At 41.5% G+C, this 19,697-nt stretch overlaps 2 protein-coding genes across 2 annotated transcripts in view; both read right to left on the bottom strand.

Annotated features, from left to right (window-relative positions):
* LOC120954768 (probable nuclear hormone receptor HR3) overlaps positions 1–19,697 on the bottom strand; it is a 509,904-nt gene that overhangs the window by 421,407 nt on the left and 68,800 nt on the right. The window lies entirely within an intron of this gene.
* LOC120959263 (uncharacterized) lies at positions 6,823–14,442 on the bottom strand. Its single transcript, XM_040382541.2, has 5 exons — positions 13,884–14,442; positions 8,307–8,672; positions 7,887–8,202; positions 7,462–7,681; positions 6,823–7,227 (listed from the first exon to the last, which is right to left on the bottom strand). The coding sequence occupies exons 1-5, from the start codon at positions 14,076–14,078 to the stop codon at positions 7,020–7,022; spliced, it is 1,305 nt and encodes a 434-aa protein (XP_040238475.2). The 5' UTR covers positions 14,079–14,442; the 3' UTR covers positions 6,823–7,019.

Below are 19,697 nucleotides of genomic sequence, written 5' to 3'. Positions count from 1 at the left end.
AGGGTGTCTTGTTGCTGCGTGGACCAGCCTCCAGTCAGGCAAAGACAACACATTTTAATCGGATTACAGTGTGTGTGGTATGCGATGTTTTTTTATGTTATTTCACAAATTGAAGAATTATAAAAATCGGAATTAATACTTTAAACTATAGCATGTATGTAACAGTCACAATCTCACAATCTGATGCCTAAAATCGATCCTTTGGACTATTGGAATAATTAATCTAAGAACATTTTTTTCAAAAATGTCACACTACCTGCTTTTCATGATATTATTATTAGTATTATATTGATATTGATATTGATATTAGTTATCAGTTTTAAGATCGCTTTATCGCTTTATACTTCATATCTTTCTTCAAAAACATAAGTGAACATATCATATAATAAGATTTACTCAAATATTGACCTACAAATGTTGTATCGGTTGTTTATTGGAAGTTAGTCAGATTCTCGTAGCCGGTCTCGTAGTACAGCCGTCAACTCGTACGACTTAACAACATGCCCGTCATGGGTTCAATCCCCAAATAGACCGCGCCGCTATACGTAGGACTGACTATCCTGCATTAGTCCCTGAAAGCCAAGCCCACAAGTGGGTACAGGCAGGCCTTGACCGACATCGGTTGTTGAGCCAAAGAAGAAGAAGAAGAAGTCAGATTCTATGCAAAAAGGCGCACAAACTCAATAAAATTAATGTATTAAAGTAAATTTAATAAATTAGAAGGCCAACTCTCCATGAAATAGTGATCACTATTTTGCAAAAAAATAAATCTTTTATTTGTATGATATAAACTATGCGCTTGTCACTAACACAAATTGGGGCGCTTTACGATTCCAGTCAGCTTTTTCATATGGAGTTTGACAGTTGGAGGCTGAAATCATGTCAACACTCCATACAAATACACACACAAAACTAGACTGCGATTTGCAGTCTAGATTATTTCAGCCTCAAAGCTAGAATTAGATTCGAGTGCCTGTTTTCCGTACGAGCATGAGTTTTCACTTATGCCAAGGTGCATTGAAGAGATCAGGTGATGGGATCTAGAATCAAAGTGTATGTAGACCAGGTGGTCTCATAGCATGTTTTTTATAACCAAATGTGAGCGTCACTTTTTGACAGTACGGGTGAAAACTTTTGTTCAAACAGGATTTCTGGAAACTTGACGAATACACAGAACGAATTCACTTTAAATCTTCTGAAGCAGCAGCGATAAAAATCAGACTTCTAATTACATACACCATGGGATAAGCCCACCTGCATAGTATAACCACTTTGAAAGCTGCTCGAAAACTGCAACACAATGCAAGCAGCTGACAGGCTGAAATTTCAGCCTACGAACTTAAAGCAGAAAGGAGCCCGTTGATAGAGTTCTTATCAGAACTCTGACGTCCTTGAACTTGGTAATTTGGTTACAAAAAAAAACGTCTTAATCACTAACGAGCTCATTTAGAGCTAATCGTCAAAAGAAAGAGTATTATTGAAAAACAAATTCCTTTTTTTCATTCAAAGTGCCATAACGCACAGGAATGCTTGTGGAAACACCTCATAATCTTATGCTTTCAAAGCAATCTTCAAGTTTTGCTTCAAGAGAAGCAATCGCAACCTCTTGTAGCTTCAGCAACTGTTAGATAAGAGATAAGAGAGGAAGGAAACACTACACTCATATGCTCTGCATTAACTACAACATGTCCCCTACTCGAGCTCATCATCATCAATTGCAAAAGTGAAGAGTTATATACCGCTACCCGTGTGTTGCTGTAAGGCCAAGAAATGGTCAAATGAAATTTTAAAACCTCATCCACTTTTATTACTCGCCCGACAATCCATTTCCCACACTACACAGCACACACATGGTAAACCTATTGCCTATTGGTGCATTAAGCTTGCGAACTACCCCTATTTGCACATTAGCACACACACACACACTGGTGGCATTACTGCCAGCCCTTGATCCCGCGTCGGTTTACGCCAACCAGTGCCGACTCAAGGACGCCAAGAGAGACGATGATGACGCGACACATATTGATGGCGTGGTCTCTTTTTTTGTTTATGTACACCTTTTGTTTTGCATTTCACTGCACTTGCTGCTGCTGCTGCTTGCAGTGCTGCATGTGCCCGATGTTTTGCTACCTTGGGCGAGGTTGCTGACCATTGTGGACACATTCGAGTGATCGCACAAAAGAATGGCGAGAGTTGGTGGAGAAATGTTTGAGAAATGCAGTTCACCGTTACCCAATATCGATGGATGTGTTTATTGCTACTGAGGTGTCAATGACATACTGCATGTTGATGTTTTGTTTCCGCTCAAACAGCTGACAAACTGCTGATCATATAGGAGTTGTCATAACATATTTTTTTAATTTATAGAGATTTGGATTTATTGCAATAAAGCTCCATTTACTGTAAAGTTAAAGAACGTTTAACAAGATGATGACGATAAAAAACCACTCCTACAAGAAATCCACTCCATACAATCGATTCAAAACCAGACGTCCGGTCGGGTGTGAATAACCTTCACTTTCTTGCGTTCGTCCGTTCAGCACGTTCAGGGCTTGCAAGCGATAGGGAGTGCATTGCCACCGGTTACATCGAAGACCGTTTCAGTTTGCATCTCTATCAGCTGCATCACCCGGAAGCTTTTTTTGCATTATCACACTCGAGAAGCCTCACTTGAGTGCTGCCGGAGAACATGAGCACACAAACGCCACAATAGAGGCATTGTAATTTCAGTGAAAGAGAATCTCAAACCCAATACTTCGAGGAAATTAAACAACCACCACCCCTCCAATATGCAGTGAAATGACCTTCGTTTTCAAGGACATTCGAGGATTGGGTACAATAGCAGAAACGATCCCCCAAAAGTCTTATTAGCTACCGTCGTTTGCAGTGTACAGCCGTCTGTTATAGGTACGCCTACGGATGTCGGCAAATCTTCGCCCGAAAGTCTGGAATGTTTTATTTTACATTTTTTCGCGCCCCCAACACCCGTACAAGTGCAGTATAAAATTGGTTTTCCCGATAAATTTCCTCTCCCAAATAAAAAAAAAAAGCTTGCCAATCAATTCTTCTTTCATGTTCGTTGACCTTGCCGCACCAATCGGGAATCGGGACTGCGTGATTGTGTGTCTGTGTGTTCGATTGCATTTCCGATTATTATAATTATATCCGATGATTTATAATTATATTGACCCAACGTGGTCGTGAGAGGCATTTTAATGATTTTACTATATAAAATTAAACTCAATCCAAGGTTGTTGTGAGGTAGGACTGTAAGGGATTGAAATGTAATTCCCACTCCCAACTATAAGGGGAGGTTGGCTTTCCCTTCATTGGCTCGGCCCACATGGCACATTGTTGCCGGGACGTGTGACCCCACGGCCGCTGCCAGCACCATCATTATCAGCGTTTATTATGCATTCCATGCTCATGTTGCAGGCTTGGGTCAATTGCATCCCGACATCTCGACAACCACCACCACCATCATCATGCTTTGACTTCAGTTTCGTATGCAGCACCGTCTCACCATCGCACACGGAGTGTTTCGCCTCTCTCCATACATTGCTTCATTTAATCACGCATTCATTCGTAGCATAAATTTTATGCCTATTGTTGTTTAATTTTTGTTGTTGTTTTTTTTTGTCACCATTCCCCGCAACACGTCATATTGCATCTAAAACTGCAAACAAAAATAGGGAGAAAAAAGCAGGTTTTTGATCAATTAATTGGCCGGCTTGATCTCTCGCCACGACCGGGCGTCGTCCTACATTCATATCGTATCGCGTATGAGTGAGTGTGTGTGAGTGTTTTAATTTTTATTGTGATAAATGGCACCGGGACCTTTAATGGGGCCAGACTATCATTTTCATTTCTTTTCTTTCGCTTCGCACACTTTCCCGCGCCCCGTTTGAGCTCTTCTCATTTCCATGACGATCCAGCAGCAACACTGGTCATCATTATGCAGAGCAACAGTTTGTGCCGTTTGCAGCGTTACATAATGAACCATGTTGTGTGCGTGTGGGGGGGGGGGGAGGTGTTGGTAAGGGAAGGTTTCGCTAAATGAAACCATTTAAAGTTTGTTTTTTTTTTTTCAATTTCAAAACGAAGCGCCCAAAGTGAGATCACTCTTCCCTCGAACCTCGTACAGGCGGATGTTATGGTTAGATAGAGCCGCGATTGTGAACACAATCGATGAAAGTGTGCCTCGACTGCCGTTCGAGGGGAACAGCAAACGCGATACTTATAAGAGCAAGTAGAAAGGGGAAGAAAATCAGATAAAAATAACCATTCCCTGGTACGGATGGGGACTGTTTCTGCGAATCTTTTTTGTGGTAGAGAAGGAGGATTTTGCTACCGACCGGCGAATATTGACTGCATGTCCATCAACTGACCTACGCTAACACGCATGACGACACTGGGCCTCGGTACGCTACGCTGCTTAGAGCCTAGAAATACATAAGACATGTGTCGGATAAAATAAGAATAACTGTAACCATGTTATTGTAATTCATCAAGGAGCAATTTTTTTTTTGTTGAATTATTTTTTTGCTGTTGCTGCTTGATAATTTTACTATTTTAACATTATTGATCTAACTCAACTTATTGAAATGTAATCAACAAATGGATTTCTTATTCACCTATCATGTACACCAATTTTTTAAATCTCTTGAGCAACACTAGTTAATTGTGAGAAGGTTTGCTAGAATAAGTAAGTACCGATAACGTATAAATCATTTAATTTATATTTTAAAACATATTGTATTTAAATTTGAACTCCCTTCATAACGAATTTCAAACGTCTTATGCTGTGTAGAAAGAGATGGCTGCAGATGCACGGTACAAGAGCAAAAGCTTCTAGGAAAGCTTTTAACATAATAGTGAGAGCTTTAAGCTCGGACACAAAAGAAAGCTTTGGCTTGTTGTGTTTGACCTGAAGTTTTACTATTTATAAACGGTATTTCGAACGAATATTAAAAGATAATAAAATTAATTATATTGCCAATTAAAGGGACTAGTAACGTTATAGATTAGAAATAACAATTCTCACATAAAATAAAACACAAGAAAAAAAACTAAAATACGATAAATAATCATTAAAAATTAATTATGATATCTTATGTTGTTGTATGTACAGAACCGGCTGGTTTATCGATAGATGTGGTAGCTTCTACAAGGCTGGATGGAATCGAATCTCAATCGAACCGGTTCCCCTTCGCAAAGACTGAGTATGCAGCTGTATTAATAATTCTCGAAGGCCTGTATAGAATAGCATGACTGCATAGGTAAACAAGAAAGAAGATAGTTTGTTCGTACAATAGCCTTGAATGTCTTTAAATTTTCAATAACTAATGTCTTACTAATCATAAACTTGTTAAAAATTAGCAATTTTTGTTTGATGTTGTATTTAAACAGATTATTATTCCTCATAATTATTTAAGCTAAAGGCATGTGCTCTTCACCACCTGCAAGATGTTCTTGAACAGCTTCTTCTTCTTCTTTGGCTCAACAACCGTTGTCGGTCAAGGCCTGCCTGTACCACTTATGGGCTTGGCTTTCAGTGACTAATTGATTTCCCCCTATAGCAGGATAGTCAGTCCTACGTATGGCGGCACGGTCTATTTGGGGATTGAACCCATGACGAGCATGTTGTTAAGTCGCACGAGTTGACGACTGTACTACGAGACCGGCTCTTGAAGAGCTATCACATATTATATTGACATCACAATAAAGTCTCAGTTCTTACGCATGATTTTCAACACATAACAAAGAACCAGCTTGAGACGTGGTGAAAATCATGTGAAAGAACTGAAAAATTATTGTGATGTCAATACAATGTGTGATAGCTGTTGAAGAACATCTTACAGGCGGTGAATACAGGGTTTTGCAAGCCACTTTCGAATGTGCACATAATTATTCACCACATCCAAGATGTTTTTCAACAGCTGTCAAATTGCTTCAAAATAAAATTTTAGATCTCAAAACATAACAAATTCAGTTCAATCTCAATTTCTTACACATGATTTTCAACACATAACAAAGAACTGTCAAACTCAATCCAGCTTGAGACGTGTTGAAAATCATGCTGATGAAATTAAAAATTATATTGATGGAAATGAAACGTCAAATTGATGTGGATTTACATCTTGCACGCGGTGAACAACAATTTTTACATTTGAAAATCGAAGGTGTGGTCACGTGGTACAGTTGTAAACTCGTACGACTCGATAACATGCCCGTCATGAATTCAAACCTAGAATGGACCGCCTCCTCGAAAAACCGTGTATTGTAGTGGCTTCACAATAAAGTCTCATTTCTTACACTTTTTTTCAACACACCACAAAGAACTGTCAAACTCAGCTGTTGAAAAACATTTCGCAAGTAACGATGTTGTAGACATTGGAAAGTGACTCAGCAAAACCCTGTAATATATTCCATTAAGAGGCTATTGTGCTCTTGAATATTTTAATGCTTAAAATTTATGGTTTCGTATTACAGCTAATGATTTGCTAACGCATATGATGTAATGAAGCAACATCAATCGACAACTCAACGACTGCTGACCTCACTTCTGATTAATTCCACGTTAATTTCATTTGGTAAAACGTGTCTCAACAACTTTCATTTCCAGGGAAGCAGCAATAGCGAGTTTTATATGATATTTATCACATCCGGTCAAATGGATTGTATTCATGGAACGCTTCAGTGATACGAAGATAGTGTGATACAAAAAAAGCAGAAAGTCATCCATTAAATATTTAGCCTGTGAAGGAAGTGTGCATGATACTTTTTCCAAGACAGATAAAAACAAAATGTTCTTCCATTACAATCAACTTTGGTTTATTTTTCTTCATTTATTTACGTTGATATAAGTTATTGATTTCTGTTTATTTATTTTTATATTTTTCCTACCATATTTACACCTAAGCAGAAGTTTACCTCGAAACCACCATGTTTTACGTTTAATTGAACGCATCCTTTAAATGTTCATTTGCCCAAAACTCAAACCCACCGACCCCCGGGCCCTATATCCAGCCCCGCTGATCGTAGATCCGCAGCGTGACCTCGAGCCGCCGATAGTAGTCCTCCTCTACCAGATTGTCGTTGAAGAACAGTGCCGCGTCCTGTTCGCTCTGGTCCGGGATCGATTCCTTGCGCGCCAGCACCACGCGCAGCATCGAAACGATGTGATACAGCTCGAACGGTGCGACCCGGTCGATCTCCTCCCGGAAGCTACCAAAGCAAGGAAATGGGACAATAGAGACGGGTGAGAAACAACCAAACAAAACCCCCCCACCTCCACCTTCCAGCACATTTGTTAACGGCCGCGTGCGTGCTAATAATTAATTGCTTTTGGGGTTTTTCGTCCCACCAGCGGGTACACACTGTGCCTGTGTGCAAACATAAGCGAAACCTAATGCCCTGTCGCGCGAGCTTGGGTACAAAAAAAAGGTAACCCCAACCCACCTTTCAAGCGTCAGCTCGTCCTGGGAGGGAAACTGCAGCCGGGCCAGGTTGGCGGCCAGCTGCTGGAAGTAATACTCGAAGTAGCCGTCCAGCTGCGCCTCCAGCTCCGGATCGTTGACGCTGGTGATGATGAAGAAAATAACGTCCCGCACGAGCGAGTCCATCTGTATCAGCTGGAAGTCGACGAACTTGAGGCTGCACGGGACCTGTCCGGTCGGGTCTGTGTGTGTGTGTGTGTGTTTGTTCGCCCGATAAGCGGCGATAAGGGCATCGGCGTGTCGGCGTGAAATGGATCCCAATCCACCCAAAACAAATGAAGCCGAGGGTATGTAGTAAAAATAGAATACAAAAAGGGACGTGTCCGCTTTGTTAGTTTTCTTTATGACATCCAATGGTGACAAACTGGGAAAAGGAAGAAAAATTACCATATTTGATCATCATATTGTTCACCCACAGGTCGTTGTGCAGCATGGTACAGTAGCAGGTCAGCTGGTCCGAGATCAGCTGCGCCTGGCGTCGATGGCACTCGTTTATCTTGGCGTAAGCCCGCCCGGCCAGCCCCGCCTCGACCCCGGTCCGGAGGATATCCTGCCGAAACACATCCATCATCTGCCGGAGCGTCGCCTGGCTCAACCCCGCATCGATATCAATCTTGACGAGATACTTATGAATGCCTGCCTCAAACACGTCCGGCTTCAGGTAGCGCAACGCTATCGGGATCGCATGAAACAGGGCCAATTTCTAAAGTAAAAAAAAGAGGAAACAATAGGAAGCGAACAAACGAAACGGGTTCCAAACAAAAGGGTATCCACTCAAATCCTTTTCTACTGTCTGCCCATCCTTACCTTCAGCACATATCGGGCCAGCTCGCGGTTAAAGCCTTTGCGACGGTCCGCCGTAACGTAGCCGGCCAGCTTTAGGTTTTCGAACAGCATCACACCGTCCTGGTCCACCTTTTCCACCGCAGGGTCGAGCGAGACGCGCGCATTAAAGCAGCGGCAAAACACATCGATCAGTTCCCCATCGCCGTCGAAGCCTTGCTCGCGCTGCAGCGCCAGCAGGCTGGGCACTATCTTCAGGTAGACGGCGGCTTCCTTCACGAACGTGATGTCGATTTGAAAGATTTCGAGAAACTCCTCACTGCTCGGGCGCATCTTGGCCACGAGGTGCAGCAGCTCTACCGGCGGTTGATCGTCGTTGTTAGAGTTAGCCTGATCAGGAGTAGGCAAATGAATATAATTGTGAATGTTTTTTTTTTAATTTATTAATTTTCATGTATGAACTATTTCTAGAAGATATATTACAATATGTTGAAACAACAGACAAGCGTCCTGTGTGGACGACTGTGGAGAGTAGACTATATTTTACAACTTAAAATACGAGTTAAATTCATTTTAAATTATAAAAACCCAAAGCTCGGATATATTTACCAGGAATGCATACTTAAAAAAAAAAACAAATAAATAGCCAGATAATTAAAATTAATAACAGTAAAACTAATTTGCATGTAAGCAACGAATGGAGTCGCCCAGTGTTTTATTGTTATACAGCATTACACAATTACTAATTTACTAAATTAGTGATGATTCGTTGATGTCTATTTTTTACAGTTTTAAGAAATCAAATCGGTGTTTTCAAACACTGGCAGAATAAAAATGTCATATTTTATTAATTTGTTGATCAATTAATAATTACGCGAGGAGCTAACAGTGTTAGATCAGCAGCAACAGCTGTTGTGCTGATGATGAGACAGACAACGAAACCAGGGTCAATGTATGCGTTTCAAATAAGTAAAACTTTCATACATTTTCTCATATTTATCAGAAGAAGTTATAATATCTTATGAAAGTTAAATACAAGATACTACAAAAACAGGTAATTCATTTTATTTTGCAATTTTATCTACATTGATTGTAAGTTAAGTGACCCAAACGCGTTCCAAAGCTGTGCCGGCCCATCACCCCATCGTAAGATCAGTTTCAACGTATACTCAACTTTTTTTCGGTATTGTTTGGGGCAGTAGCCAATGCTGAACTCCAAAAGAGTTCGACAGCACGGTCAGCACAATGCTCGGCCGCCTGAGGACATTTGGTCACCCGACTTTAAAGTAGAGCTTCACATTCAGCATGCCTACTGGTCGCTCGATGCCAAGACCGTCACAAGATTTAGCATTTCAGCTTCAGTAAATTCTAAGCTTTTCCATATAAAAATTTGTTACGATTAAGAATTGTTTCTTCGGCTTTGACGTATAGTATAAATATATTTTTTTTTTACATTTACAAACAAGTTTTGATGAAAAATTTCTGGCAATTAAGAATGTCGTTGCTTTTATTCAAGTGTTTTTAGTCTATTTTAGTTGTTCGGGTGATCAAAATATAGTATCTAATCATATCAAGCAGTTATTTATATTTTTCAGACTCTCTTAAATTATTAAAAGTAGTTAATAGACTGTTTTTTTATGACACAATTGAATAATATTGTGTATAAATTTGAAAACAATGATCATTATTTTTTAACCTTGGCAACTTTAAAAGAAGCAACCATTCAGTACAACTGCTCCGAGGTAAACAACTTTGCCCCGTACCTCGAAGTACACCATTAATCGCATTAAACAAATCATCTCATCACAAAAATGACGAAGCATCGGGCCACTTTAAGCAGCCCCAGCCCCGGTGAACCATTTTTCATTCAAATTCTACCATTCATGGCATGGAACAACTGGCACTTCATTCCGCAAAAGTGGGAAAAAACATCTTTCAACACAAGCACCTACCGAAAGCTTTAAAGTGAAGTATGTTGTTTTGGGAAAAAAGTGACCAAACAAGAAGAAGAAGAAGAAGAAGAAGAAGAAGAAGCGGCCAAACGCACAACAAGATGGAAAGGAAACACAATTTGCATCAACTCAAGCATCGCATTTACTTGTACGACCGTTGTAACGGTGCAATTGATGGACCCAAAAGGGAGGAAAAAAAGGAAAGTAAACGACTTTCAATAAATCACTTCGACACTCGGCTCAGAAGTGTAAGTGAAGTTGACGTTTTCTTCCTCCTCCATCCACCACCTGCCCCAAAAAAAGAAGGACACCCCTAAACACAGCTGTTTCCGAGCGCTTTTTTGTTTAGGGATAGCAGGTCCATTTCAGCTTTTTGCTTGAATGATCCTTTTTTTGTTGCTTTTTCCGTTATTGCTCACGCATTCAGGTTCACAGATCTTTAACCTGGCTGTACCGCTGCACAGTTCGATTCAATAGAGCAAGAAAGGAAAGGTTTGACCGTAGGCCCCAAAATTTAATGAAACACAGCACGGCGCTAGGGCACAGAAATGGTAGCCAGATCTTCCAGCAGTTATGAAAAACCATTGCTGGATCGAAAAGATGGTTGGCTCTTTTTCTTTTTTTTTTGCTGAACAACCAAAACAATCACCCTGGAAGTAATGCGGAGGTTATTTTTGCTCTTTTTTTTTGTGCAAAGGAGTGGGAGAGTTTTTAGGCGAGTCAGGCGAATAGAAAGCCTGAACGTAGGATAAATCCCGAAAGAGGAACGTATCCACTACCGATTCCATTAAAAAAAGCGTTGAAAATGTCTTCCGTTAAATAAGAAAATTCCCAGAATCCTTAGTCTCGAGTCTTGCAAAGAGGTCCTTTCCAGTGAATCATTAAATAATCAGAGAGAAAGAGAAAGAGAGAGAGCGCAATGGATATTATAATAACACAAAAAAGCACACACCACACATACCATAATTAAGCAACCTATTCAATGCATAAGTGGTTTTGCTAATAATTCCCGGAAGAAGAAAAGCTTTAAATTATATACAACCTTTGAAACAAGTTTCCAAAAGCATCATCCATTGTTAATGATCTCTTTCATTCAAAATGCTTCACAAAAAAGGCATTAAAAAGTATTTGAGGCTCACTTCGCGTTAAACTATCTTGCATTGCTGCTAACAATCTTATCACAGCTCGATACAACAACAATCACCAGCACAGTGGAACACACCCCAAAAACCATTGCCTTGGATGCCATTCAGGCGAAATGTTTTTCCGTCCCATTAGCACGTGGTTGATGGAAACTTTCGCTCTGGCGCCCGAATCAAACCATTTCGCCACGTCATTAGCAGACGACACACAATCACGCTCACACACACAAACACACACTCACGCAAGAAACGTGCTTTCTGCCTTTTTCGAACAACAAAAATGAATGGAGAACGATACGAAGAAGGGAAATATATAAAAAAAAACAACACGAAAACAAAATAAATCAAAACAGCTATTCTTTTCCCCTTATTTGGCGCGATTTTTCCTCCTCTCTTGCCGTGCCTTGTTCAAGGTTAAAGATGCACATACACATACACACATCTCGATAAGGCGGATAAGTGTGTTGGTGTTGGATAAGAAAATGGGGCCGATAAATCATGTTCCACGCCACGGCATTCACCTGTTGCCGCTGGGTTTCAGAAGGATTCGCATGCACTCTTCTGTCCTTCTTTCTCTACCACCGTAGATTTGTTTGAAACAATGTGCATGACGCAAACGCTCCTGGGCAGGAAACGTGCCTTACCCATAAGGAATGGGTTGAGAACATTTATTCGTGCCTTTCTTTTTTCTTCTCCAATCATCGTCTTGAAACCGGAGCAGAATCAGGTGTCTTTAAATAACTTTACCTTGCTATCGCGCTTCTTGTGCGTTTTTTTGTGTGTGCAGAAAAACAGCATCATTTCCTCTTGTTTACATCACTTTTTATGTGTATGTGTGGCAAGTATTCAATCAATTGATCATAATTAATCATCCCTGTACGAAGACCGCTTCGCATCGAATGCGAAAAATCGATCCGAGCATCACTTAGAGGGAATCAAAATGGGAAAGATCACTCGGCACTTACTTTCAAAAAAAACAAAACAAATATTCTCCCACCAACCCTCTTATGAATTTGAGTTCTTTTTTGCCTGCCTTCACCACCTGTAGCTAATAATATCCAGCTGTAGCTGTGAAGCAGTTCCAGCAACGGAAGAAGATTGAAAAATAAAAAGAAAAAAACACACCGAAATGCCCGTTCCTTCTTCAAAGCTTGCACTTATACACCTCTTTCTTTAAAGGAAATCCTTTTCAGACGAAACCCATCGCCTCGACGAGCATCCTCTCGAAGTGAAAAAAAACCAATCAAGCACATCTCACATTTACACCTTCCAGCGAAGCGAAGCAATAGATAACACGCCCGAATCATGCCCGAGGATGATGGTGCTATCGATGCTCGCAGAGAAATCGATTGCCCATGTGTGTCGAACGAGGAATGATATGTTTTTTTTTTTATATGTAGCAACATTAAACGCTGGTAAAATCCAGAACCAGAATGGTATTGAATTTGGAGCAGGGCGATATTGAACGACGAGAGCACTCGAGCACGAGGAGCTTTTCCCTCGCTGCTTTTGACCATAAGATAAGACACGAACAACAACAAAAAGAACATCACTTTTGATGCTCTGTTCAGCACACACTGTCCTTTGTCGTGTGGCGATGTATGTGCGCCTGTTGCCACTTTTGCGACATCACATACACCATCCCGATACAAGCAGCACAATCAATCCAGTCAGCAACAGGAGATGGCATCATTTATCTTCGCCACAAAGCTGATACACCTCCCGACTGGCCCACCCCACGTGGCTGTTAAACCACCAGTCCTGTAGCGTCAGGAGAGGATTTAATTTACAATTTATGAGGCCACACGATCTAGCTGGCACCGCTCGTTGAAACGGGGGCGTGCAAGATGGCTACGATGCTGGGATACGCTCAGCGTACTTTAACGCAGCCACACACACTTCATACGGGTCAGCGTCGGGTGTAAGGAATGGCATGTCAACACTTTCCCGTAAGATGGGATTTAATTTGATTAACCATTTACACTCGAGCCCGTCTTCAGAGTCGTACGAGACGACTCAGCTTCACACCATGCTGTGACACCATCCTCTTGGTGAACTGACGCAAGGCAAAGCAAAAAGGGGAAAACAGAGGAAAAGGTTACGCGATTGTGTGTGTGTGTCTTCCTAGTGATGAGCTTCCCGACCTTCGTGCTGCTAATTGCTTTGCCATTTTCTTGGTAGCGGCAAAGCAGCAGGCAAAAGTAAGACCATTCATCTGAAGCCGACTGGGCGCCTCCATCTCCAAACTCACCACGTGGTGAGTGTGGTTTGCGTGCTGAAGGCGGGTGCTACCGAGGGCTATGTTATGATTAATATGCGACACATTCAGCTCAGCGTTTTCTTGCCCTTTCTGTTTGTGCTTGTGTACTTTCTTGAGCAGACACCTTTGCCTTCTCCCATTTCCGGTTGATTAATTTACACCCCCCGTAAGTGATTGGCTTGACAAAACCCCCGACCCACTCGCGATCTTGGTGCTGCCGCACACCGTATTGCACACAACGGTTTACCTTCTGCTCGCGGCGTTCCTGCACTGAAGCGTCCTGGGCGGTACGAACCGTAACGGCCAGCATGGTGCTGCCGTAGTTGTCGCCGGGCGCAGTTAGATACTCCGACTCGTAGCCGAGCACGCGGGTGCCGGCGGGCAGGACGGGCGCCAGCAGTCCCTCAAGGTCGCGTATCGGGGGCGGTGGAACGGTAGGCATGCTGTGGGATGCGCGCCAAATCAGCACCAAAAACAGCAACGGCACCACCAAACTAATGGCGTAAGCGTGACCGTAACAGACGACGCCGTGCGGGAAGCACGAGCGCGCGAGCGTGCCTGTGTTCCCTGTTTGCGCGCAACGACGTGTTAAGAGTGTTCTGGCACTTTTCCCACAGCACGTACCCTGTTAACACTGTACTGTAACCGAGGTGCGGACCGAACCAAGCACCAAGCCTGCCCGGAAACCGATTGCTATCAGGACCGAACGCACCGAGCCGCACGCAACAACTGGCGCTTCTTTCGTGGACGATCGCACTGCACTGCTTAGCGCACGGGCGCACTATGGTCGCAGAACACGAACACGAACAGCGGTGCCGGTTGGATATGGCGTCGCCGAATGCGACTCCCGAAGCCGAACACTGGAGCCGTGGAGCGGTGTTTAGGGAGCGCTCAGTTCGCCAGCGAGAGGAAACGGAATGGAGAAGAGACGTTGTGCCGGGCAGACGGCAATTGGTCAAGATTGCAACGCCGAGCGCGCCAAAACGGTTCCAGTTTTGAATGAATGGCTGATGTGCGATTGAGATAAGAGTTAGGAAAAGGAATTTCATTGATAGCTTCACATTAAATTATTGAGATTTAGTGAAGAGATACATAATTTTATGGTACTTCATGGTTGTTAACATTATAAAATTGGTCAAATGATGCCCTTAGAAAGCTAATTTACAAAATCAAAGCCATTATAGTACTTATTCGTCTAAACATAAAAAACGACCTGTGTATTACTTTGGATCTAATTCTACGTAGTTTAGGGCCTCTTACGCACGTTCTAGTACACCCAAAAATATTATTTTGTTGCTGTTTACTTTTTAACCTTAATATTCATTTTTAAATTTATATAATTGAAACGTTTGAGCTAAGTAATTTACTTTAAATTCATAAAAAAGGTACAGAAAACAGACAAAAATGAATGTGAGTGATGACAGTGGATGAAAAGGTCTATTTCGATTCCTGCTGTTTCTATATTAATTGCTACGTAAATTAATTGTCATCATTATTACAATATTAAACAATTACACAGCTTTCTTTTTTCATGCAATAATGTTGTTTTGATGAATCACCGTGAGTTTTAATCACGAATTACAGGGGTTTTTAAGTTAATTTCGAATGTAAACATTGTTATTCACCGCGTGCAAGATGTTAATCCAAATCACTCTGGCATTTCATTTCCATCACAGTAATTTTTAATTTCATCAGCATGATTTTCAACACCCCTCAAGCTGGATTGAGTTTGATAGTTGAAAATCATGTTTAAGAAATTGAAATTGAATTGAATTTCTTATGTATTGAAATCCGGAATTTTCATTCTTTTCATTTTGAAGCAAACACACCATTTGACAGCTGCTGAAAAACATCTTGAATGTGGTGAATAATTATGTGCACATTCAAAAGTGATTTGGAAAACTCTGTATTGCTTAATTTCTGTAGTATAATTTTCAACCTTTTGACGGTCTGTTTTTTTTTTCACCGGGATTTGAAGCTGGATCTCATCCCCCATTGGCCCAAGAAGTGTTGAAAATCATGCTGAAGAAATTGAAAATTATTATGATGAAAATGAAATATCACAGTGATGTGGAGTAACTTCTTGCACGCGGTGGAAAACAATGTTTACATTCGACAGTAGCTAGGAAAACCGTGTAAAACTTATTTGGATAATGGGTAAAAAAATAAATTGAAATATTTTCAAGCCCGACAGAGTTAAAACCTGCATAGAATAACTAAGTTGCTCTATTATTACATTCTTGAATTTCGTTAAACTCAAACAATGGGTCACTTCAACGTGTAAGATACACTGTAGGAGACCAATCATCTGCCACAGTACCTTCAACGCATTTACAAACATTTACAATACCCTCTTCTGTACATTAAAGACATTTTTTTCCTTCTTTAACTTCTTGAACTTATCAACAAGCAACCTACCGTACAGCGATCCCCAGCCGGGGGCGTCTGTTGTTATTTCGTGCGCAGCGATATCATGGCGTATCAAAGCGTGTTTGGCTAATCGAAACGACTGCGTTTTTAAAACAGCGGGTGACGATAACAAAGAGCGATAACAAACATTAACCTACCCGATAAACCATTGATTATCTATTATCTTAATCCTACGCTGGGGAAGAGTTTGATAAAATGCTTTAAAGCGTTCTGTTTGTATGCTTCTCTAGTTTACCCCAAAATGCAACCGTACAAAGCACAAATAAATCAGGTCAACCAGTCCCAATCAAACACAGTTCAGGAGTACGAAAAAAAACGGGACAGAAGTCAATCTCTATATGCACCGTCCTGAAAGTAAAGCACTTCATCACACGCCCAGAACCCTTCGCTTGTTGACGCAATAGTTAAACGGTGGTCGGTTGATGATGATTTGGTCGCTTCCCGTGCGGTTCTTCCCATTCAAACAACACACACACGTATGTCGGTATGCAATTCATGCGGCATGCACTCGCAATAACCCTTCCCTGCATGCAACGAGGGGTCACACACACACACACACATGCACACGTAAGAGGCACGGCTCTGCTGACATGTCACTGCCATGAACATTGCCGCCAAGTGACCTTGGCCTTTTTCAAACACAGTGTGTAGAGTATGTGTGTACAGGAAGGGCAGGAAGGTAATTTTCGAATCGAAACCAGACCTAACCGCTTGTTGCTGCCCCGTACTATCGCTTTGCGTCTCCCTGCCAGAGTTCTGGCCAATTGAAGCTGGGGATGAAAACCACTTGAGTGGTGCATTGATTGGCCCTCTTCCTTTTGGTTGGGATTTACGAGTTTTATGAGCACTAAAATTATTTAAAATTTAATTTTAAAGATTATTTAAATAGCTTCAGTTTTTGAAGTACAAACCTATAAAATTGCAACAAAATATTGTGCCAAATACATTCTAATCCTGCAATAAAATCCTCCCTTTGCACCGTTCTTTAACGCTTTGATTTACTTCAATTGACCACCCTCGTGCTATCGTGCCCATTCGTCGGCAAATGTCCCCACCATCATCATTTGCAGCACTTGTCAACCCGATTGATCCACTAAATTATGCAGTAACAGTACTTAATAAAGAGACAAAACAAAGAGAAAGCACCCAAAGTCATCCCGGCCCAAACCCCCCCGCCCAGTGACTGCACACATTTGCCAATTTGCCAATTTCGTCCCATCACGCTCCATCTAGAAAGGGCTGGCAGCACGAAATCACCATCCCCCTCCGCCATCATGATGATGATTTCTTTATTTATGGGATATAATGTCCCATCCTTCTCGACTTCTATTCTCGACACTGGGCGAGCGCGCGTACGCAAACGTAATGACTTTCTGTTTGTGTTTTACGGTTCGCGTTTGGGACGGTTTTGGGCCATCAATGGCCCGAGAATCTGACACTTCCGGAATATAATCGGGTGTCTTAATGGAGAGCTGAAAGTTGGTTAGAGATTGCGAGAAAAAAGACGAAAGAAAGTCTATTCTGAAATTCTGATAGACCGATCATTTTCAATTTGGATGGTGAATTCATAGTTTTAGACGGCCTGTGATGGTACAAGGGCATTTATTATATATTTTGAATCTTTTTCGTTCATGTAAATGTCCTATCACATACTCATTGTGTCTTAAATTGTGTCTTTTTTAAGTAAGTTAAGCATTTCTACCTTTTGAATATTTATTATCTTCATTTAACTTTATCTTTATCTTTCTCTCATTTAGTGTATCAACTTATGTTATTTTAATGGTTTAGAATAGTTGATTCTTTTTTCTATTTTTTATTAATATCCTTACGTTTTTCATTTCTTGTTGTTAATTATTTTTATCTACTTTTCTATACATGTTTTCTATCATTTCATTCTTTTATTCTTGACATTTTTCATGTCTTTGTTCTTTCTTCTCGATCTATTTATTACTAATGCATGAACTTAATTGAACTTAACTTCAATTACGGTATAGATTGTTATTTCTTGATAGCTGCAAATAATTGAGCATTTTTCTTTACTATTTTTAATACAACCTAACTGATTACTAAAATTACATTTTTACTTTTAAAAAACGATTGAAATGAGTATAAAAATGTCAATTTTTTCAAATATGTGTGCACATTTCTCATACATTCAGCAGTACGATTCGTCCTTAATTGCACAATTAACGTTAACAAAATTGTACATAGCACCAGAAACCAGAAACTTGATAGCTTTACCACCCCTCCCCCTTGAAACAGCCCAAACCAAACAACAATATTAAATTGAGCCACAAATGCTTAACAAACATTCAAGTTCTAATGATAATTTTTAATACCCTCTCTAACGACGTTAGCGAAATTTTCCGTGCCTCGCACAAAACTGACACTAATCCGCTCAAGTGGAAAACCACAACGCTCGCGGTCGCGGCCGCAGGTTCGCGGTTCCCTTCCTGCCTTTCTACCTTTTCTGCCCTGGTCGCAAGAAAATCTTCACTTTGTCATTGTCAAATTGTTGACCTTTTTTTTTTTGTTTCGCACTGTGACGAGTCGTCGTTCGTGCCTTCTGGTTCGTGCCCTCCAGACCAGATCGCTTTTATAACATCAAAACAGTTCACCGTCTAAGCTCTAAGGTACCGCAAAAACTGCGCCAAAAATTGTGCTCTAGCAGAAAGGGGGGTAGGTTAAGGGTACAAGGAGTTTGGCGACAAACAATTCTTCCCCTCCAGCATCAGCAGACGCGCACAACACCGGAAGCTGATAGGCACACCGTTGGCCGCCGCCTAGAAATCAGTATCAGAGTAAGACTACTCGCGGCTGCAAAAGGTAAGGTGAGAGGCTGTTGGAAAGTTGCTCGGTCCTATCGTAACATGAAATTTTAATTAACGGCCACCGTCTTAGTTACAGCTAGAACGCAGCGGCACAGCGAACGACGCATAGGAAGGAGCGCCAAAAGCAATCTGTTTCTCTAATTTTAGTCCAATGCCCTTAAATGACCACCACCACGATGGAGGGAAAGTTTTAATTACACACACACACACACACACACACACACACACAGCCGGACGTGGTCGGATGGGACGCACAAGATGCAATTCGAGAGTATGGGGAGGGGGAGAGTTCCTCGGAAACGCCAACCTACGGAACAGGCTCAGGAAAACAATTATTCGATTAGTTTGTTGACTGACGGACTGACTGACTGTTGTTGTTCCTCCAAGTGCCCATTGCTGCCCTCGCGATCTCTCTGTCTCTCACCCCTCATATGAATTAGCAGAGGAGAGCAAGGTGTTATTTAATTTCTGCACTCTATCTCTCTTTCTCTCTGTCCTCCACTTCCGGACGTAATAAACTGCCGCAAGGGGAAAAAAGGCTTCACACCCACCGTACGAGTGTTTTGGCTTTTTGGCTTGATGCCGCCTGCTCCTGCTGCTGCAGGGTTGAATCAAATTAGTTCGGTCTATTACCGGCGGCGACAAACGTCCCGTCGTCGTTGCTCGTCCTTATATACCGTGCGCTACTGGCCAGCCATTGCCGACGATGGGAAGACATCGGAATAGTCCCAGCAAAAGGATGAGATAACAGATTTTAATCATCACGCCGTTCGCTTTGCTACAAGCGCACACAAATACAC

The sequence above is a fragment of the Anopheles coluzzii genome, chromosome 3, assembly GCF_943734685.1.
Source record: "Anopheles coluzzii chromosome 3, AcolN3, whole genome shotgun sequence".
In the NCBI taxonomy this organism is placed as follows: Eukaryota; Metazoa; Arthropoda; class Insecta; order Diptera; family Culicidae; genus Anopheles; species Anopheles coluzzii.
The sequence above is the reverse complement of the archived record's forward strand: the minus strand, read 5'-3'. Positions and strand labels throughout refer to the sequence as shown.

Bases quoted from the DNA above. Each gene is read 5' to 3' on its own strand.
- LOC120959263 (XM_040382541.2), bottom strand. From the start codon at position 14,078: ATGCCTACCGTTCCACCGCCCCCGATACGCGACCTTGAGGGACTGCTG. The intron at 8,203-8,306 runs GTAAGGATGGGC...TTTTTACTTTAG, and splicing joins TGGCCCGATATGTGCTGAAG to AAATTGGCCCTGTTTCATGC. The intron at 7,228-7,461 runs GTGGGTTGGGGT...TTGCTTTGGTAG, and splicing joins GACGAGCTGACGCTTGAAAG to CTTCCGGGAGGAGATCGACC.